We start from the raw sequence: 23196 nt of genomic DNA on the forward strand, positions 1-23196 counted from the left end.
ACTGACTCCAGATCATATCTCTAGGGTTAGAGACTGAACAGGAGCATGAATGTGGAGAACAGCCAATCAAATTAAAAACTAGCATGTTGTTTTTTCTACTTGATCACGTGACACAGGTCATGGTGGAATGATGGCAGTGTTTGCTTTCAGTCGCCGTGAGAACGCTCCGTATCTCCACGGCAACGGTTCAGTGCCCCATACACACTCACACACGAAAAGCTCATTTCTGATCACGCTTTTGTACATCATCATAATCAGAAAAAAGTCGAAATTACTGAAATTAGTTGACAAAATATTTAAATGAACTCTTTCCCCGCCGTCGTTTTAAAAAAGTTGTCAGCATCAGCATTTTTTTTATCATTTTCACAAAATGTTCATGGCTCGCATAATATTGTGTTATCTGAATATACATCAAAAGAAAGAATAAACTGAACATTTATCAACAAGAAAGTTCCAGATTATACTGAGAGCGATGATTACACACCGATGATCGAGTCCATCAACACCTCAAAGCTTCAGTCCTAGATTTATATATTTATATATTTATATATTACATGAGTGTCAGAAATGCTTCTGTCGCTCGTTTCTGCTTCTTCTTCTGCTGTGTTTTAATCAGATCACACCCCCTACCGTATAACACAGAGAAGGGGAAAGAGTTCATTTTAATTTTATCTCATATGACATGGTAATTATGACTTATTAAATATAAATATAGCCTAGAGAATATCATATTTTCGACTTTTTAATCTTGTAATTATGATATACAGAGGCTGATGTGGCAAAAATGGGTTGGATGAACAGCATCAGTCAGAACAATATCTCCAGTAATCTACTGTATTATCTACTGTAATATCTCCAGTAATCTACTGTATTATCTACTGTAATATTTACTGTAATATCTACTGTAATATCTCCAGTAATCTACTGTATTATCTACTGTAATATTTACTATAATATCTACTGTAATATCTCCAGTAATATCTGCAGTGATATCTCCAGTAATATCTGCAGTGATATCTCCAGTAATATCTGCAGTGATATCTTAAGTAATATCTGCAGTGATATCTCCAGTAATATCTGCAGTGATATCTCCAGTAATATCTGCAGTGATATCTCCAGTAATATCTGCAGTGATATCTGCAGTGATATCTCCAGTAATATCTCCAGTAATATCTGCAGTGATATCTCCAGTAATATCTCCAGTAATATCTGCAGTGATATCTCCAGTAGTATCTCCAGTGATATCTGCAGTGATATCTCCAGTAATATCTCCAGTGATATCTCCAGTAATATCTCCAGTAATATCTCTAGTAATATCTGCAGTGATATCTCCAGTAATATCTCCAGTAATATCTCCAGTAATATCTCCAGTGATATCTCAGTAATATCTCCAGTAATTTACAGTGATATCTCCAGTAATATCTCCAGTAATATCTCCAGTGATATCTCCAGTGATATCTCCAGTAATATCTCTAGTAATATCTGCAGTGATATCTCCAGTGATATCTCCAGTAATATCTCCAGTAATATCTCCAGTGATATCTCAGTAATATCTCCAGTGATATCTCCAGTGATATCTCCAGTAATATCTGCAGTGATATCTACAGTAATATCTCCAGTAATATCTCCAGTAATATCTCCAGTAATATCTGCAGTGATATCTCCAGTAATATCTCCAGTAATATCTGCAGTGATATCTCCAGTAATATCTCCAGTAATATCTGCAGTGATATCTCCAGTAATATCTCCAGTGATATCTCCAGTAATATCTCCAGTAATATCTGCAGTGATATCTCCAGTAGTATCTCCAGTGATATCTGCAGTGATATCTCCAGTAATATCTCCAGTGATATCTCCAGTAATATCTCCAGTAATATCTCTAGTAATATCTGCAGTGATATCTCCAGTAATATCTCCAGTAATATCTCCAGTGATATCTCCAGTGATATCTCAGTAATATCTCCAGTAATTTACAGTAATATCTCCAGTGATATCTCCAGTGATATCTCCAGTAATATCTCCAGTAATATCTCCAGTGATATCTCCAGTGATATCTCCAGTAATATCTGCAGTGATATCTACAGTAATATCTCCAGTAATATCTCCAGTGATATCTCCATTGATATCTCCAGTGATATCTCCAGTAATATCTCCAGTGATAGCTCCAGTAATATCTCCAGTGATATCTCCAGTGATATCTCCAGTAATATCTCCAGTGATATCTCCAGTAATATCTCCAGTAATATCTGCAGTAATATCTCCAGTGATATCTCCAGTAATATCTCCAGTGATATCTCCAGTAATATCTCCAGTAATATCTGCAGTGATATCTCCAGTAATATCTGCAGTGATATCTCCAGTGATATCTCCAGTAATATCTGCAGTGATATCTCCAGTAATATCTGCAGTAATATCTCTAGTAATATCTGCAGTGATATCTCCAGTAATATCTGCAGTGATATCTCCAGTAATATCTGCAGTAATATCTCCAGTAATATCTGCAGTGATATCTCCAGTAATATCTGCAGTGATATCTCCAGTAATATCTGCAGTGATATCTCCAGTAATATCTGCAGTAATATCTCCAGTAATATCTGCAGTGATATCTCCAGTAATATCTGCAGTGATATCTCCAGTAATATCTGCAGTAATATCTCTAGTAATATCTGCAGTGATATCTCCAGTAATATCTGCAGTAATATCACCAGTAATATCTGCAGTGATATCTCCAGTAATATCTGCAGTGATATCTCCAGTAATATCTGCAGTGATATCTCCAGTAATATCTCCAGTAATATCTGCAGTGATATCTCTAGTAATATCTGCAGTGATATATCCAGTAATATCTGCAGTGATATCTCCAGTAATATCTGCAGTGATATCTCCAGTAATATCTCCAGTAATATCTCCAGTAATATCTGCAGTGATATCTCCAGTAATATCTGCAGTAATATCTCCAGTAATATCTGCAGTAATATCTGCAGTAATATCTGCAGTAATATCTGCAGTGATATCTCCAGTAATATCTGCAGTAATATCTGCAGTAATATCTCCAGTAATATCTGCAGTGATATCTCCAGTAATATCTGCAGTGATATCTCCAGTAATATCTGCAGTGATATCTCCAGTAATATCTGCAGTAATATCACCAGTAATATCTGCAGTGATATCTCCAGTAATATCTGCAGTGATATCTCCAGTAATATCTGCAGTGATATCTCCAGTAATATCTCCAGTAATATCTGCAGTGATATCTCTAGTAATATCTGCAGTGATATATCCAGTAATATCTGCAGTGATATCTCCAGTAATATCTGCAGTGATATCTCCAGTAATATCTCCAGTAATATCTCCAGTAATATCTGCAGTGATATCTCCAGTAATATCTGCAGTAATATCTCCAGTAATATCTGCAGTAATATCTCCAGTAATATCTGCAGTGATAGCTCCAGTAATATCTCCAGTAATATCTCCAGTAATATCTCCAGTAATATCTCCAGTAATATCTCCAGTAATATCTCCAGTAATATCTCCAGTAATATCTGCAGTGATAGCTCCAGTGATATCTCCAGTAATATCTCTAGTATTATCTGCAGTGATATCTCCAGTAATATCTGCAGTGATATCTCCAGTAATATCTGCAGTAATGTCTCCAGTAATATCTGCAGTGATATCTCCAGTAATATCTCCAGTAATATCTCTAGTAATATCTGCAGTGATATCTCCAGTAATATCTCCAGTAATATCTCTAGTAATATCTGCAGTGATATCTCCAGTAATATCTGCAGTAATGTCTCCAGTAATATCTGCAGTGATATCTCCAGTAATATCTCTAGTAATATCTGCAGTGATATCTGCAGTGATATATCCAGTAATATATCTAGTAATATCTTCAGTGATATCTCCAGTAATATCTGCAGTGATATCTCCAGTAATATCTGCAGTGATATCTCCAGTAATATCTCCAGTAATATCTGCAGTGATATCTCCAGTAATATCTCCAGTAATATCTGCAGTAATATCTCTAGTAATATCTGCAGTGATATCTCCAGTAATATCTCCAGTAATATCTGCAGTGATATCTCCAGTAATATCTCCAGTAATATCTGCAGTGATATCTCCAGTAATATCTCCAGTAATATCTGCAGTGATATCTCCAGTAATATCTCCAGTGATATCTCCAGTAATATCTGCAGTGATATCTCCAGTAATATCTCCAGTAATATCTGCAGTGATATCTCCAGTAATATCTCCAGTAATATCTCTAGTAATATCTGCAGTGATATCTCCAGTAATATCCCCAGTAATCTACAGTAGTTTACAGTAATATCTGCAGTAATATCTCTAGTAATATCTCTAGTAATATCTCTAGTAATCTACAGTAGTTTACAGTAATATCTGCAGTAATATCCCCAGTAATCTACAGTAGTTTACAGTAATATCTGCAGTAATATCTCCAGTAATCTACTGTAGTTTACAGTAATATCTCCAGTAATATCTTCAGTAATCTACTGTAGTTTACAGTAATATCTCCAGTAATATCTCCAGTGATATCTCCAGTAATATCTCCAGTAATCTACTGTAGTTTACAGTAATATCTCCAGTAATATCTCCAGTGATATCTCCAGTAATATCTCCAGTAATCTACTGTAGTTTACAGTGATATCTCCAGTAATATCTACAGTAATATCTACAGTAATATCTCCAGTAGTTTACGGTAATATCTCCAGTAGTTTACAGTAATATCTCCAGTAATATCTCCAGTAGTTTACAGTAATATCTCCAGTAGTTTACAGTAATATCTCCAGTAATATCTCCAGTAGTTTACAGTAATATCTCCATTAATATCTCCAGTAGTTTACAGTAATATCTCCAGTAGTTTACAGTAATATCTCCAGTAGTTTACAGTAATATCTCCAGTAATATCTCCAGTAGTTTACAGTAATATCTCCATTAATATCTCCAGTAGTTTACAGTAATATCTCCAGTAGTTTACAGTGATATCTCCAGTAATATCTGCAGTAATATCTGCAGTGATATCTCAGTAATATCTCCAGTAATATCTCCAGTAGTTTACAGTGATATCTTCAGTAATTTACAGTAATATCTGCAGTGATATCTCAGTAATATCTCCAGTAATTTACAGTAATATCTGCAGTAATATCTGCAGTGATATCTCAGTAACATCTCCAGTAATATCTCCAGTAATTTACAGTAATATCTGCAGTGATATCTCCAGTAGTTTACAGTGATATCTCCAGTAATTTACAGTAATATCTGCAGTAATATCTCCAGTAGTTTACAGTAATATCTCCAGTAGTTTACAGTGATATCTCCAGTAATTTACAGTAATATCTGCAGTGATATCTCAGTAATATCTCCAGTAATTTACAGTAATATCTCCAGTAATATCTCCAGTAGTTTACAGTGATATCTCCAGTAATTTACAGTAATATCTGCAGTGATATCTCAGTAATATCTCCAGTAATTTACAGTAATATCTGCAGTGATATCTCAGTAATATCTCCAGTAATTTACAGTAATATCTGCAGTGATATCTCAGTAATATCTCCAGTAGTTTACAGTGATATCTTCAGTAATTTACAGTAATATCTGCAGTGATATCTCAGTAATATCTCCAGTAATTTACAGTAATATCTGCAGTAATTTACAGTAATATCTCCAGTAATTTACAGTAATATCTCCAGTAGTTTACAGTGATGTCTCCAGTAATTTACAGTAATATCTGCAGTAATATCTGCAGTGATATCTCAGTAATATCTCCAGTAATTTACAGTAATATCTCCAGTAATTTACAGTAATATCTCCAGTAGTTTACAGTGATATCTCCAGTATTATCTGCAGTAATATCTGCAGTGATATCTCAGTAATATCTTCAGTAATTTACAGTAATATCTGCAGTAATTTACAGTAATATCGCCAGTAATTTACAGTAATATCTGCAGTAATATCTGCAGTAATATCTCCAGTAATTTACAGTAATATCTCCAGTAGTTTACAGTGATATCTCCAGTAATAACATCTCCAGTAATTTACAGTAATATCTGCAGTAATATCTCCAGTAATTTACAGTAATTTCGCCAGTAATTTACAGTATTATCTCAGTAATATCTACAGTAATATCTACAGTAATATCTACAGTAATATCTGCAGTAATATCCTGGAAAGCCCGGATCATGCCAGCGCTCGTGGTCTGATGAAGTGCCCTTTAAAGCTCTGCTGATATGAAGCCATTGAAACTCGTCTCATTCATATCAGATTCTGTTCTATCCCTCGGGAAATATGAAATCAGGAATATGAACGTGAACATTTTAATGTCTTCAGATCCTCCACTAAAGCTTATTTCTCAAGCCATATGGTACATTTATGGTACATTATAGACCGTGTTTATACAGATTTAGCGCCCATGCGACGGGCGACTCATTCTGACTTTCTTGTTGATTTTGATATTACTCTGTCACAAGAAGCTCATTAATAAACCATATCTTAAATACTCATTTGTGTCTTAGTATGTTCTCTGTGTGAATGAGTAAACAGAGGTTTGTGTTTATACTGAGCGATCAGTCTCCAGTGCGGACGGTTAACGTCTGTCTGATCACACTCTTCCCCAAAACAGGTCGATCAGTCATAATGATCAGGGATTCACCGGTGATGACAGGGGCGTCAGTTCAGGCAATCACTGTTAAACCAATGGCCTTTCATTTACAGACACACACACTCAACAAGACGTTTGTTCGATGACCAATGAGAAAGAACGTCATTACACACACACACACACACACACACACACACACACACACACACACACACACACACACACACACACACACACACACACACACACACACACACACACACACACACACTCTCTCTCTCTCTCTCTCTCTCTCTCTCTCTCTCTCTCTCTCTCTCTCTCTCTCTCTCTCTCTCTCTCTCTCTCCTACAGCAGTCAATCACAGGTAACCGCACAGGACACGCCCACCTCTCGGCGACGCGCCTTCATCAGAGTGTGATGATGTTGCCAGCGGATCGGACGGTCGGGTAAGAGCTCGTGTGTGTGTGTGTGTGTGTGTGTGTGTGTGTGTGTGTGTGTGTGTGTGTGTGTGTGTGTGTGTGTGTGTGTGTGTGTGTGTGTGTGTGTGTGTGTGTGTGTGTGTGTGTGTAGTTTAAAGTCTTCAGAGTGAATAACTCTCCTCTCTTGTGTTGTGTAGTTGTCCTGTAATATGGAGACCGTGGGATCGATCAACAACACACACACCACTAAACAAAGTAAGATTAATCTTCAGCTCTCAGAGAAACTCTGCTAATGTTCGCTGGCGTGCTCTTTAAAACACTTCGGTAGCGCAGACCTTTCATTGTGTCATTCTTCAAACGGTACTTTAGAATGTGTGTGTGTTTGTGTGTGTGTGTGTTCAGATGTGTGTGTGTGTGTTTGTGTGTGTTCAGATGTGTGTGTGTGTTCAGATGTGTGCGTGTGTGTTCAGATGTGTTATGTGGAAAATGAGCAGGGCCACACGGAATCTGCGGAATGGTTTTAAATGTTTTCAAAAGATCTAAAAATATTGAAACTGAAATCATTACAAATAAAATATAAAATATTCACTTCTTAACTTATTTAAGGTTTACAATACAAATGAATATATATGAGCAAAGCTTGATCTCTTATTGCAGGCTACAACCACTTACAGATGGAGGAAATACTGATTTATCAGTTGTAAACAAATCATCAAATAAACAATGTTCAGATGAGTGTGTGTGTGTGTTCAGATGAGTGTGTGTTCAGATGAGTGTGTGTGTGTTCAGATGAGTGTGTGTGTGTGTGTGTGTGTTCAGATGAGTGTGTGTGTGTGTGTTCAGATGAGTGTGTGTGTGTGTGTGTGTGTGTGTGTTCAGATGAGTGTGTGTGTGTGTGTGTTCAGATGAGTGTGTTGATGTGTGTGTGTGTGTGTGTTCAGATGAGTGTGTTGATGTGTGTGTGTGTGTGTGTGTGTGTGTTCAGATGAGTGTGTTGATGTGTGTGTGTGTGTGTGTGTTCAGATGAGTGTGTTGATGTGTGTGTGTTCAGATGAGTGTGTTGATGTGTGTGTGTGTGTGTTCAGATGAGTGTGTTGATGTGTGTGTGTGTGTGTGTGTGTTCAGATGAGTGTGTTGATGTGTGTGTGTGTTCAGATGAGTGTGTTAATGTGTGTCTGTGTTCAGATGAGTGTGTTGATGTGTGTGTGTTCAGATGAGTGTGTTCAGATGTGTGTGTGTGTTCAGATGAGTGTGTTGATATGTGTGTGTGTGTTCAGATGAGTGTTGATGTGTGTGTGTTCAGATGAGTGTGTTGATGTGTGTGTGTTCAGATGAGTGTGTTGATGTGTGTGTGTTCAGATGAGTGTGTTGATGTTTGTGTGTGTTCAGATGAGTGTGTTGATGTGTGTGTGTTCAGATGAGTGTTCAGATGAGTGTGTTGATGTGTGTGTGTTCAGATGAGTGTGTTGATGTTTGTGTGTGTTCAGATGAGTGTGTTGATGTGTGTGTGTGTTCAGATGAGTGTGCTCAGATGAGTGTATTGATGTGTGTGTGTGTTCAGATGAGTGTGTTGATGTGTGTGTGTGTTCAGATGAGTGTGTTAATGTGTGTCTGTGTTCAGATGAGTGTGTTGATGTGTGTGTGTTCAGATGAGTGTGTTGATGTGTGTGTGTTCAGATGAGTGTGTTGATGTGTGTGTGTGTTCAGATGAGTGTGTTGATGTGTGTGTGTGTGTGTTCAGATGAGTGTGTTGATGTGTGTGTGTGTGTGTTCAGATGAGTGTGTTGATGTGTGTGTGTGTGTGTGTGTTCAGATGAGTGTGTTGATGTGTGTGTGTGTGTGTTCAGATGAGTGTGTTGATGTGTGTCTGTGTTCAGATGAGTGTGTTGATGTGTGTGTGTGTGTTCAGATGAGTGTGTTGATATGTGTGTGTGTGTGTTCAGATGAGTGTTGATGTGTGTGTGTTCAGATGAGTGTTGATGTGTGTGTGTTCAGATGAGTGTGTTGTGTGTGTGTTCAGATGAGTGTGTTGATGTGTGTGTGTTCAGATGAGTGTGTTGATGTTTGTGTGTGTTCAGATGAGTGTGTTGATGTGTGTGTGTGTTCAGATGAGTATGTTGATGTGTGTGTGTTCAGATGAGTGTGTTGATGTGTGTGTGTTCAGATGAGTGTGTTGATGTTTGTGTGTGTTCAGATGAGTATGTTGATGTGTGTGTGTTCAGATGAGTGTGTTGATGTGTGTGTGTTCAGATGAGTGTGTTGATGTGTGTGTGTTCAGATGAGTGTGTTGATGTTTGTGTGTGTTCAGATGAGTATGTTGATGTGTGTGTGTTCAGATGAGTGTTCAGATGAGTGTGTTGATGTGTGTGTGTTCAGATGAGTGTGTTGATGTTTGTGTGTGTTCAGATGAGTGTGTTGATGTGTGTGTGTGTGTGTGTTCAGATGAGTGTGCTCAGATGAGTGTATTGATGTTTGTGTGTGTTCAGATGAGTGTGTTGATGTGTGTGTGTGTTCAGATGAGTGTATTGATGTGTGTGTGTGTGTGTGTGTTCAGATGAGCGTGTTGATGTGTGTGTGTGTGTGTTCAGATGAGTGTGTTGATGTGTGTGTGTGTTCAGATGAGTGTGTTGATGTGTGTGTGTGTGTGTGTGTGTTCAGATGAGTGTGTTGATGTGTGTGTGTGTGTGTTCAGATGAGTGTGTTGATGTGTGTGTGTGTGTTCAGATGAGTGTGTTGATGTGTGTTGTGTGTTCAGATGAGTGTGTTGATGTGTGTGTGTGTGTGTGTGTTCAGATGAGTGTGTTGATGTTTGTGTGTGTTCAGATGAGTGTGTTGATGTGTGTGTGTGTGTGTGTTCAGATGAGTGTGCTCAGATGAGTGTATTGATGTGTGTGTGTGTTCAGATGAGTGTGTTGATGTGTGTGTGTGTTCAGATGAGTGTATTGATGTGTGAGTGTGTGTGTGTGTTCAGATGAGCGTGTTGATGTGTGTGTGTGTGTTCAGATGAGTGTGTTGATGTGTGTGTGTGTGTTCAGATGAGTGTGTTGATGTGTGTGTGTGTGTTCAGATGTGTTCTGGAGGCTGGAGGCGGGGTCCGGCGTCTGACAGTGCGTTCCATCATCCCGTGAGGTTTGACCTGCAGCTCTTCGCTCATGTTTATTACTCTCTCAGTGTGTGTGTGTATGTGTGTCTGACGGGTGGTGTGTGTGTGTCTAATGGACGGTGTGTGTGTGTGTGTGTGTGTGTGTGTGTCCTCAGGCTGTTCCTGCCCAGATCCCGGATGCAGGAGTTTCTGTCTCCGCTCGGCCGGACGGTTCTCGACGGCTTCCCCGCTCAGGCCACGCTGAGCTTCTACAACGATGAAGAGTCGGAGGAAGAGGACGACTACACACACACATGAGCTCAGCGCGGAGAGAGTGTGTGTGTGTGTGAGTGAGAGTGTGTGAGGTGTTACAGGAGCCGGACCACTACACACACAAGCTCAGTGGTGTGTGTGTGTGCGCGTGCGAGAAGTTTTTGTTTAAAACAGGCAAAATGATCTGCCAATGGGGTGAGAAAAATAATCTCATCTTGTTTGAAATCTTGTTTCTCGTTTCCGTCCCAAACAGAAATCAGATTATTTCTCTCACCCCATTGGCAGATCATTTTGCCTGTTTTAAACAAAAACTCTCTTCATTTAGATTTTATTTTCAACAAAACAAGAAAATATGTGTTGTTTTACTGATCTAGTAACTGCATCTTGAGTTAGGAGTGTAGCCTCCGGTGTTTGGACTGAAGAGCATTATCAGTGCGGTGTATCTCTCCGTCCTCATTATTGTCGTGTGTGTGTGTGTGTGTGTGTGTGTGTGTGTGAAATGATCTGTATTATAAAGTGTCCTGAAGTCTGAACACAATAAAAACATCCGTTGCTCTGTTTGCGTTTGTATCCTCCATTTATTAAATAATCACAACAATGTATAAACTTTAAAAACAGGCCAAGGAACATTGATGAAGATGATGATGATGATGATGATGAAGATGATGATGAAGCTCTAATGAGAGTCTTTGTTTCCAGCACTAGCCGTTCTGACTCCTCAGGGTTAGGGGGTTTTGCTCTTCTGAGTTTCTCTCTAGATCGCTCCACGGCAGAAACGAGAAGCGTCCATAATAATCAACGCAGGAAGTTTTTCGGACCCGCCGTGTGGGGTCACGGGGTCAGAGGTTAACGGCTGACTGGCCATCTGACACCTGTGTGTTTACTCTTGAGGGTCATCAGGTGAAGAGATGATCGGAGTCTGAGGTCACGAGGTCACAGAGGTCACGGTCTGACCCCAGCAGTGAGAAAGATGACGGTGATGTTTGATGAGTTATTTTAGCTTTAATGTCCACGCGTCCGTCAGGGGTCAAAGGGTCATGGCGGCCCGCTCTGGTTCACCTGGAGGTCAGATCTCAGGCCTGTCACCTGGCTGATGGATCTGACCATCTGAGCCCTGAGCGCACACACACACACACTCTCTCTCTCTCTCTCTCTCTCACAGCTCCTGCTGATCCAGGTAAAACATGCGGTTTATTTCGCTGATGGGAACGTCTCGGAGTCTGGGGATCACTCCATCTTCATCCTCATCCATGCGCTGACCCTTGGCGAATCGGTCTACACACACACACACACACACACACACACACACACAGAGCCCAGATCGGCTGTAAGTCTTGAACGCTCCACATTAATGGAGAAGAGAAAGCAATGAAAGTGTAAACAAGTTTACTGCTAACATCCTGAACTAAACATTTTCATTTTATACAAAATTTATATGTGACAAAATAATTTGGACTCAAAAATTACTAGAAAGTCAAAGCCGTGTCTAACCGAGTTATGCTCCACATCTAAAGCAGATAACACAATAATTGAGATGCTAGAAGGTTTAAAGGGGCGGCGAAAGACTCAGTGTCAGTCAATCTCATGTCAATCTTGAGTACCTCTAGAGTAGTATTGCATCCTTCATATCTCCGAAAAGTCTTTAGTTTTGTTATATTTATAAAAGAAATATGGGCTGTACCGAGTCTTTCCAGAAAAAACCGAGCAGCTGGAGGCGTATCGAGTGGGCGGAGCTAAAGAATGACGAGGCGTATCGAGTGGGCGGAGCTAAAGAATGACGAGGCGTATCGAGTGGGCGGAGCTAAAGAATGACGAGGCGTACCGAGTGGGCGGAGCTAAAGAATGACGAGGCGTATCGAGTGGGCGGAGCTAAAGAATGACGAGGCGTATCGTGTGGGCGGAGCTAAAGAATGACGAGGCGTATCGTGTGGGCGGAGCTAAAGAATGACAAGGCATATCGAGTGGGCGGAGCTAAAGAATGACAAGGCATATCGAGTGGGCGGAGCTAAAGAATGACAAGGCATATCGAGTGGGCGGAGCTAAAGAATGACAAGGCGTATCGTGTGGGCGGAGCTAAAGAATGACGAGGCGTATCGTGTGGGCGGAGCTAAAGAATGACGAGGCGTATCGTGTGGGCGGAGCTAAAGAATGACAAGGCATATCGAGTGGGCGGAGCTAAAGAATGACAAGGCATATCGAGTGGGCGGAGCTAAAGAATGACAAGGCGTATCGTGTGGGCGGAGCTAAAGAATGACAAGGCATATCGAGTGGGCGGTAGAGTTTAGATTCTCTGCCCGAGCCCGCGGGTCGGGCTGAGATTTCCCTGCACTATCCTCGGGTCGGGTTGGGCCGGGCCCGTGATCAAGCGTTTTTTTTTTTTTTTTTAATGATTAGCCTACTTTACTAGTCTAATTGGGTGGGCAGAAAGCTATGCTATAATCAGAAATTATATATATTTAGCAAAGTAAGAACTAATACAACAACTAAGAAACAAATGTGTAGGCTACAAAGCTGCACAAGTCAGGATTAGTGTAAATGCGCGTTAAACTCACAGCTGGAGCAGTGATGGAGCGCAGCATTATAAACAGAAACGCTCTGAGTCAAGAGCTGCTCGTGAACACTGCACTTTGCTTAATTAAATATCTTCGAATCGTTTCGTTTAAAAGTGGTCATTTAAAGCTTTCTATACGCATATTTCTCATGTCTGTGAGGCAAGTATAGCCTGCTGAGTTTGGGTTTATTTATGAGACGCGCTCCAGTGCATGAGGAATGAAAGCGATCACTCCCACGACTTCACCTCGCGATTATAGTCTGCTATTTGCTTTTTATTTATTAAATCCAGGCAATTGGTCTAAGAAACCTTTTTTAAAATTAAGATACAATTTAAACAAAACGAAATAAATGCTTTCTACAAAACAAAACTTAATATTAAACTAAATATCATTTATTTCAACCACCAAAATCATTTCTGACCCACTCGCATCTTTTCACTTATCATAATCAGATGAAACATGTAAAAATAATATTATAATATTTAAACATAAATATGAAGGAAAAAACACATTGTTTAATGGCAACAACAAAGTAAGCTACAGATAAATGTCTGAGCTGGATTTGAGCAGACATCAGTTTACCGGTGAGCGGATCATGAGCGCGCGCCTGCGGATTACTGAGCGGAGTCAAGTCAGCTTTATTTATAGCCTATAGCGCTTTTACAATGATGATTGTTTCAAAGCAGCTTCAAAGTGTTAAACATGACAATATTGCAACAAAATGTTATTCGGCTGTACAGTCGCTGTGGAGAAAACTGAAAACTAAATGTAGTTTTATCATGAGCCTCACCAGTCCGTTTCGCTGCGCTTTGCTCATTACAGGCTCGTTCTCATCAAACGCCCACGTATTGAACAATGGCCGGGTTTAAATCGGGCTCGGGCTCATAATTACAGTTAATGTCTCGGGCCGGGCCGGGCTCGGACACATCGTGCACGGGCTCGGGTAGGGTCGGGCTTGATTTTTTGAGCCCGATCTAACCTCTAGTGGGCGGAGCTAAAGAATGACAAGGCGTATCGTGTGGGTGGAGCTAAAGAATGACGAGGCGTATCGTGTGGGTGGAGCTAAAGAATGACGAGGCGTATCGTGTGGGTGGAGCTAAAGAATGACAAGGCGTATCGTGTGGGTGGAGCTAAAGAATGACGAGGCGTATCGTGTGGGCGGAGCTAAAGAATGACGAGGCGTATCGTGTGGGCGGAGCTAAAGAATGACAAGGCGTATCGTGTGGGCGGAGCTAAAGAATGACGAGGCGTATCGTGTGGGCGGAGTTAAAGAATGACGATCGCACCCAAAGCCGTCCTCAAGCGTGGAGAAGCCCATGGCTATCGATCTCAGCTAATAGATATGATCCAGAATCATTCGGAGGCTGAAATAGAAACAGCAGGACGTCCGTCTCTGTGGTATGGACTGTATTTAGTGGCCTGCCAACATTTGTGTGTGTTTACTCGCAGTTTATGAGGACATGATTCGGTTTATGGACTATTGTATGCGACTAAACCTTAGTAGCAAGCAGAACGGTTTAGCACGTCAGACTAGTGCAGCGTTTCTCAAAGTGTGGGGCGCGCCCCACTGGTGGGGAATAGAGACATGACAAGTGGGGCGCGACAAACAGGAGGAAATGTGTTAATTTTTTGTGCCCATCTCTATTAACCTTTTGAGCGGTCCCACATGGGATTTTTATGTCTATGCCCCTGAGAGTACGGACCCACATAAGGGATTTAGAATGTTCAGTGACGTGACATCACTGCCAGAATTAAACGGTGGGACGCGCTTCGGCTGGCACTGAGCCAAATGCGGACGCGCTCAGCTCTTGACATACATCATGCAGTTTTCAACCACTTACTGTTTATTTTAGGTTTAATTTAATAGGTAACATTTAAATACACAAGTACAAGTAAAACTACATTTAATGTTAGAGTTTGTAATACACACTAGTGGCTATGGAAGCAGCAATAACAATCCATTCAAATATAATTGGCTGACATGTTTTATTCATATCAGATACACATAGTGTAAGTAACTATAAAGTTTGCTCGATTCTTCTCCCAGTTCACCGGTCACTTATTCCAGGAGAAGCTGATGAATATATGTGCTGTAAATCCAATTGACAGGACTCTGAACTGCAGTGCATTTGTTCAAACGGTTCAATAACGTAATAAAAGCGATACATCTGTCATACAGCGTTTTTTTGGTTGTGGTGAGTCACGTGATGAACATGACGCATTGCCATAGAAACATTAAGGTGAAACGTTCTAAAATAACGTTGCCTTAAAATAAAACTCACACTCTAGTCAGCTGACACTTTTAGTCAGCTAAAATATTTTGACTGTACGCATGAAAGGTTTAAATGTGATGTTAATAAAATAAATGTTAACAGGCAAACTTAAAAGCCTAGATAATGACCATTTTGTTGGGGTGATTGGGGACAGGTGGGGCTCGGAGCCCTTCCCTACCTCCAAAGTGGGGAATGGCAGAAAAAGTTTGAGAAACACTGGACTAGTGTAACGTTATACAGAGAACAGCAATGGAGTCCGTTAGCGCATCTGAATGACGAAGCACGCGATCGTGTCGTTTACTGATGTTTACTCACGCGCCGATAGCCGACAGCACAGACATCTGAAGCAGTTTAACTCACCGGCTGCTTCCAAAGCAGGACCGAAGCTTTATCGCTGGGACCGCTCCGTCAGAAACACACTTCTCTGGTATGATTTGGTGAAGTCCTGACAGCAGTGACCGTGGAGATCCACTTTGCGACGCGACTGAAGCATTTCTGCGTTCAAATCGGTTCAAATGCAGCGCTGCCTTCCCAGAATGCTGTGCTGAAGCGTTGAAGTCGCTCGACGTCACCCAGAGGAATAAAGTGGAGCGCGGCGCGACAGAAGTGTTCACGGACGACTGGATCTGCATCTGAGAGACTGTTTATGGCGTGCGTTTCCTCTCTCCCTCTAGTCACGCGCGCGCACCCTACCGCGAGAAGAGCCCGTACGGCCCATACAAGGACCTTCCGCTCTATTAACGTCAAGCCGACCCATACTCGAAAAAAACTCTCAGAAACTTGTGAGAAACCGGAAGGAGTATTTTTAACACAGAAATACTCCATCAAACGTCCAACATTAGTTTTTGAAACTTTGTCTATGTTTAGGATGGGAATCCAAGTCTTTAACAGTGGAAAGCTCAGTGTGCAGGAAACAGCATTTCACCGCCCCTTTAAAAAAACTGTGATGATGCGAGTGTGACGTCACCTGTGATGATGCGAGTGTGACGTCACCTGTGATGATGCGAGTGTGACGTCACCTGTGATGATGCGAGTGTGACGTCACCTGTGATGATGCGAGTGTGACGTCACCTGTGATGATGCGAGTGTGACGTCACCTGTGATGATGTGAGTGTGACGTCACCTGTGGTGATGCGAGTGTGACGTCACCTGTGATGATGCGAGTGTGACGTCACCTGTGATGATGCGAGTGTGACGTCACCTGTGATGTTGTGAGTGTGACGTCACCTGTGATGATGCGAGTGTGACGTCACCTGTGATGGTGCGAGTGTGACGTCACCTGTGATGATGCGAGTGTGACGTCACCTGTGATGATGCGAGTGTGACGTCACCTGTGATGTTGTGAGTGTGACGTCACCTGTGATGATGCGAGTGTGACGTCACCTGTGATGATGCGAGTGTGACGTCACCTGTGATGTTGTGAGTGTGACGTCACCTGTGATGATGCGAGTGTGACGTCACCTGTGATGGTGCGAGTGTGACGTCACCTGTGATGGTGTGAGTGTGACGTCACCTGTGATGATGTGAGTGTGACGTCACCTGTGGTGATGCGAGTGTGACGTCACCTGTGATGATGCGAGTGTGACGTCACCTGTGATGATGCGAGTGTGACGTCACCTGTGATGTTGTGAGTGTGACGTCACCTGTGATGACGTCACCTGTGATGATGCGAGTGTGACGTCACCTGTGATGACGTCACCTGTGATGATGTGAGTGTGACGTCACCTGTGATGATGCGAGTGTGACGTCACCTGTGATGATGCGAGTGTGACGTCACCTGTGATGACGTCACCTGTGATGACGTCACCTGTGATGGTGCGAGTGTGACGTCACCTGTGATGGTGCGAGTGTGACGTCACCTGTGATGATGCGAGTGTGACGTCACCTGTGGTGATGCGAGTGTGACGTCACCTGTGGTGATGCGAGTGTGACGTCACCTGTGGTGATGCGAGTGTGACGTCACCTGTGGTGATGCGAGTGTGACGTCACCTGTGGTGATGCGAGTGTGACGTCACCTGTGGTGATGCGAGTGTGACGTCACCTGTGGTGATGCGAGTGTGACGTCACCTGTGGTGATGCGAGTGTGACGTCACCTGTGATGATGCGAGTGTGACGTCACCTGTGATGATGCGAGTGTGACGTCACCTGTGATGTTGTGAATGTGACGTCACCTGTGATGATGCGAGTGTGACGTCACCTGTGATGATGCGAGTGTGACGTCACCTGTGATGTTGCGAATGTGACGTCACCTGTGATGATGCGAGTGTGACGTCACCTGTGATGATGCGAGTGTGACGTCACCTGTGATGATGCGAGTGTGACGTCACCTGTGATGATGCGAGTGTGACGTCACCTGTGATGATGTGAGTGTGACGTCACCTGTGGTGATGCGAGTGTGACGTCACCTGTGATGATGCGAGTGTGACGTCACCTGTGATGATGCGAGTGTGACGTCACCTGTGATGTTGTGAGTGTGACGTCACCTGTGATGATGCGAGTGTGACGTCACCTGTGATGGTGCGAGTGTGACGTCACCTGTGATGATGCGAGTGTGACGTCACCTGTGATGATGCGAGTGTGACGTCACCTGTGATGTTGTGAGTGTGACGTCACCTGTGATGATGCGAGTGTGACGTCACCTGTGATGATGCGAGTGTGACGTCACCTGTGATGTTGTGAGTGTGACGTCACCTGTGATGATGCGAGTGTGACGTCACCTGTGATGGTGCGAGTGTGACGTCACCTGTGATGGTGTGAGTGTGACGTCACCTGTGATGATGTGAGTGTGACGTCACCTGTGGTGATGCGAGTGTGACGTCACCTGTGATGATGCGAGTGTGACGTCACCTGTGATGATGCGAGTGTGACGTCACCTGTGATGTTGTGAGTGTGACGTCACCTGTGATGACGTCACCTGTGATGATGCGAGTGTGACGTCACCTGTGATGACGTCACCTGTGATGATGTGAGTGTGACGTCACCTGTGATGATGCGAGTGTGACGTCACCTGTGATGATGCGAGTGTGACGTCACCTGTGATGACGTCACCTGTGATGGTGCGAGTGTGACGTCACCTGTGATGGTGCGAGTGTGACGTCACCTGTGATGATGCGAGTGTGACGTCACCTGTGGTGATGCGAGTGTGACGTCACCTGTGGTGATGCGAGTGTGACGTCACCTGTGGTGATGCGAGTGTGACGTCACCTGTGGTGATGCGAGTGTGACGTCACCTGTGGTGATGCGAGTGTGACGTCACCTGTGGTGATGCGAGTGTGACGTCACCTGTGGTGATGCGAGTGTGACGTCACCTGTGGTGATGCGAGTGTGACGTCACCTGTGATGATGCGAGTGTGACGTCACCTGTGATGATGCGAGTGTGACGTCACCTGTGATGTTGTGAATGTGACGTCACCTGTGATGATGCGAGTGTGACGTCACCTGTGATGATGCGAGTGTGACGTCACCTGTGATGTTGTGAATGTGACGTCACCTGTGATGATGCGAGTGTGACGTCACCTGTGATGATGCGAGTGTGACGTCACCTGTGATGATGCGAGTGTGACGTCACCTGTGATGTTGTGAGTGTGTGACGTCACCTGTGATGATGCGAGTGTGACGTCACCTGTGGTGATGCGAGTGTGACGTCACCTGTGATGATGCGAGTGTGTGACGTCACCTGTGATGATGCGAGTGTGACGTCACCTGTGATGTTGTCCACTGATGCGAGCGGAGCCGTGTTCATCATATTCACCCCGAACAGCAGCACTAAGCAGAAGGTTAAAGTGACCAGCATGTGGATGGGAGCCGCCAGAGCCCAGTATCTGAAGAACGCAGGACATTAGTCTCACCTTAAACTAGTCTTAAAGGGTTAGTTCATCCAGTAACGAAATGTCTGTCATTAACTCCTCTCCCTAATGTCGCTCCACACCCGTAAGACCTCCGTTCATCTTCACACACAGTTTAAGATATTTTATATTTAGTCCGAGAGCGTATGCAAGTGTATGCACACTATACTGTCCATGTCCAGAAAGGGAATAAAAACATCATCACAGTAGTCCATATGAGACATCAGTGGGTTAATTAGAGTCTCTTGAAGCATCCAAAATACATTTGGGTCCAAAAATAACAAAAACTACGACTTTAGAGACTCTAATTAACCCACTGATGTCTCATATGGGCTACTTTGATGATGTTTTTATTCCCTTTCTGGACATGGACAGTATAGTGTGCATACACTTGCATACGCTCTCGGACTAAATATAAAATATCTTAAACTGTGTGTGAAGATGAGCGGAGGTCTGACGGGTGTGGAGCGACATTAGGGAGAGGAGTTAATGACAGACATTTCAGTTTAGGCTGAACTAACCTCTTTATGTTTCAAACAGCACACGAGACTCACTCACTTCTGAGGCCAGTAGGTCAGTCCAGCTGAGTGAAGCCAGGCATCAGGAACAAACGCCCACACCACATACAGCCCTAAAGTAAACCACAACACACACTCAGCACACCTGACAGGAGCACAGGCGAGCGTTAAAGGGACTCCTCCAGTTTGGACCATGAGGCCATTGATGTCGTCGTGTAAGGTTAGATATTATCTGACCACAGGCAAATATTTTATATTGTAGAACATCTTAGAAAATTCATTTTTAAGATAATAATTTGTCACTGGTTTCAACTCTCTTACTTTGAAAAATACAATTATTATTTATATTTGTTCATTTAGTAGATGGTTTTACAAATGATCAGCACATGATAGGCTCTGGAAGAGTGAAGTATAGATGTAGAGACGCACAGAAGCCGAACTGAGAGCCCAGAAACAGCACGAAGCCGTAGATGGCTCTCTCCGGGAGAGGAGCGGGAGAATTCTCCACCGCCATCCGCTCGTCCGCTGATCGATCACGGACAACGCTTCGATGAGGAATCGGATCTATTATTATTGATACATGGATGTCCCTTCTGTGGTGAGTCGTGTCGTGTCTCTGCGCAGGCGCACTGCGCTCTGCTGCCCCCGAGCGGACTGGAGTTCAGTCTATTCAAAGCAACTCGCATTTTTTCAAATCTAACTTTTCTAATAAACGGTGAATCTAGTTAAACTGTTCAACTATGTCCAGAAATCCCCGACACACACACACACACACACACACACACACACACACACACACACACACACACACACACACACACACACACACACACACACACACACACACATGTTGGTCTATGTGGTTTACAGGGACTCTCCATAGGCGTAATGGTTTTTATACTGTACAAACCGTATTTTCTATCCCCTTACACTGCCCCTAAACCTACCCATCACACACACACACACACACACACACACACACACACACTGCCCCTAAACCTACCCATCACACACACACACACACACACACACACACACACACACACACACACACACACACACACACACACACACACACACACACACACACACACACACACACACACACACACACACACACACACACACACACACACACACACACACACTGCCCCTAAACCTACCCATCACAGGAAACATTCTGCATTTTTACTTTCTCAAAAAAACATAATTTAGTGTTTTTAAGGCCATTTGAATTATGAGGACATTTGATATGTCCTCATAAACCACATTTATAGTGTAATACCAGTGTAATACCCATGTAGTTATACAAATTTGTGTCCTCATAAACCACATAAACAGGCTCTCTCTCACACACACACACACACACACACACACACACACACACACACACACACACACACACACACACACACACACACACACACACACAGCCCCTAAACCTACCCAACGCATCAACACAGCTTTTTCGCAGGATATTCTCTCACTGTATGATGAAATATGTTTGAAATGTAATCTAAACGTGATTATAAATCCTCCGGTGGGCATAATAATGTGATTTTGTGTGCGTGTGGTAGTAAAAAAATAAAGGTTTCTGGGGAATCATGATGCGTCATTTAGCAGGCGAACACAATCAATCTAATCAATCAAAAAATCGATCAATCTAATCAATCATTTAATCAATCAATCAATCAATCAATCAATCAGTTCATCAATCAGTCATCTTTATTGATATCGCTCTTCTCCAACGGCGATTGTGTCAGAGCAGCTTCAGTGTTAAACAGGACAATACTGCAGCAGAATTAGATTTGGCTGTACAGTCGTTCTGGAGTAAACAGTGATGTTATCAGCTTATTTTAATTTATCATAGAGAGACAATGTTGGCAGATCAGGATTATAGTTTATAGAATTAAATAAGACCTCATTCATTAATGTTATTTGTATATTTAGTTGAGTAACTCTGATCATAATGTTAGTGTCCCCAACTGAGCAAGCCAAGCCAAAGGCGACCAAAGGAACCGAAACTCCATCAGGGCATGATGGAGAAAAATAAACCTTAGAGAAACCAGACTCAGTTCTCCTCTGGCCTATTAACACACAGCGGAGGATTATTATTCTGGACACCGCACAGGTCAGAGGTCAGATTAGAGCGGAATATTAGACATTTCAGGATATCACACAAGAGACGGGTTATAAACACGAGTCTGGGAATTGTAGTTCATGTGGATCAGCAGGAACAGTAGAGCATGTGTTTTTATATTACTGCTTATGAAGACGAACGGGTAATTCTGTCGGAAGAATTAAGAGATAGGGGGATAGGCAATCTACACCTAAAACACTGCTTAATAATGGATCGAATAATCATAAAATATACAATGCATTAATTGATTATTAAAGAAAGGTACATCTGTTTAATAGGATTTTAAAGGTAATGTCGTTTTCGTTCATTAGTTGATTTATTTCTTCACTCCAGTCCACTAGGTGGCGGTAATGCGCCTGTCGTTTGTTTGCCGTCCGCCGTAAAAAGCCAGAAGAAGAGAGGAGGAGGGCGCGTCGCGTTATTCGCGCATGTTCGCTCTCGCGTGAGTTCCGACACCAGGAAACGCTCATCAACTCTCCCAGCGTCGCTCTTTCTCTCTCAGGTCGGTAATAAACATTAATAATCATATTTCTGCGGTTGAGCTGTGCGACAGACCTCCGGGGATCACGCGACGCCGCAGGGTCGGTATTACTCCAGATAAACGCTTATAAAGTCCCGCGGCGGCCACGCGTCGCGTCTAACTTCCTGATAAAGTTCCTCCGCTTCTCAATCACATTAATCGTCAGACGTGTTGATACTCGCGTTGGAGAAACGCGCAGGTATGCGACATTAAATCATAACTCGGCGAGCTCGTGTGTTTTGGCGCCGTTCTCAGATATCGCGGCAAACTCGGCGTTTATCGACACTCTGAGGTGTTTTATCCCAAATAACTCCTTTATGATCATCTGTTCTTCACTACATTCACATTATTATGATGGTTATTCTCCACGACGCGCATAATGCGCTAAATATGGGTAATAACCAGAAGAATAAAGGCAGTAATCCCTAATGAAGATCTGTTGTGTTTCTGAATCAGAATGACAGACTCTGAAGATTCGGATCTGGAGGAAGGACCAGATGTGGTGCGACACAAAACCAAGATTGTGAGTAGATTACACAATACAGCTTCATAATCATAAACATAATCAACTTAATTAAATATGAGAAGTTACACCTCTGCTGTAAGGAGTCATTCAGATCAAGTGATTCAGTGACTCACTGAACCGAACACGCATATGATTCACTTTGTTTTCCCTCAGATCTATCAGAACCACTTCCCGTTTATTCACATGGAGCCGCCTGGTGAGTGTGTGTGTGTGTGTGTGTGTCTGTCTGTCTGTCTGTCTGTCTGTCAGTCTCAAGGTGTGTGTGTCTGTCAGTCTCACAGTGTGTGTCTGTCTGTCTGTCTCACTGTGTGCGTGTGTGTGTGTGCGCGCCTCACGGGGTGTGTGTGTATGCCTCAAGGGGTGGGTGTCTCATGGTGTGTGTGTGCGTTACTCACAGGGTGTGGGTGTCTGTATTTCTTGGTGTGTGTGTGT

General features: G+C 42.7%; 4 protein-coding genes across 6 annotated transcripts in view; 3 read left to right on the forward strand and 1 right to left on the reverse strand.

The window, feature by feature from the left end:
• Positions 1-130: 130 nt before the first annotated feature.
• Positions 131-4317, forward strand: LOC137062448 (uncharacterized). Its single transcript, XM_067433309.1, has 2 exons — positions 131-168; positions 1572-4317. The coding sequence occupies exons 1-2, from the start codon at positions 131-133 to the stop codon at positions 4315-4317; spliced, it is 2784 nt and encodes a 927-aa protein (XP_067289410.1).
• A 2634-nt stretch (positions 4318-6951) lies between these two features.
• ripply3 (ripply transcriptional repressor 3) lies at positions 6952-11314 on the forward strand. The gene is made up of 4 exons (XM_067433032.1): positions 6952-7062; positions 7233-7290; positions 10103-10164; positions 10294-11314. The coding sequence occupies exons 1-4, from the start codon at positions 7034-7036 to the stop codon at positions 10433-10435; spliced, it is 291 nt and encodes a 96-aa protein (XP_067289133.1). The 5' UTR covers positions 6952-7033; the 3' UTR covers positions 10436-11314.
• Positions 11315-11325: 11 nt separating this feature from the next.
• pigp (phosphatidylinositol glycan anchor biosynthesis, class P) lies at positions 11326-20207 on the reverse strand. The gene is made up of 4 exons (XM_067433031.1): positions 20008-20207; positions 19619-19691; positions 18918-19036; positions 11326-11665 (listed from the first exon to the last, which is right to left on the reverse strand). Exons 1-4 carry the CDS (start codon positions 20090-20092, stop codon positions 11547-11549), a joined length of 396 nt encoding a protein of 131 aa, XP_067289132.1. The 5' UTR covers positions 20093-20207; the 3' UTR covers positions 11326-11546.
• A 1880-nt stretch (positions 20208-22087) lies between these two features.
• ttc3 (tetratricopeptide repeat domain 3) overlaps positions 22088-23196 on the forward strand; it is a 58330-nt gene continuing 57221 nt past the window's right edge. Inside the window, exons 1-3 of one of the 3 annotated variants that reach the window (XM_067432665.1) lie at positions 22088-22220; positions 22695-22761; positions 22918-22960. In XM_067432665.1, the coding sequence (XP_067288766.1) occupies positions 22696-22761; positions 22918-22960 (109 nt within the window). In that variant the 5' untranslated portion in view covers positions 22088-22220; position 22695. The other 2 variants (XM_067432666.1, XM_067432667.1) reach the window with 2 other exon arrangements.

Source organism: Pseudorasbora parva, chromosome 23 (genome assembly GCF_024679245.1).
Source record: "Pseudorasbora parva isolate DD20220531a chromosome 23, ASM2467924v1, whole genome shotgun sequence".
Classification (NCBI taxonomy): Eukaryota; Metazoa; Chordata; class Actinopteri; order Cypriniformes; family Gobionidae; genus Pseudorasbora; species Pseudorasbora parva.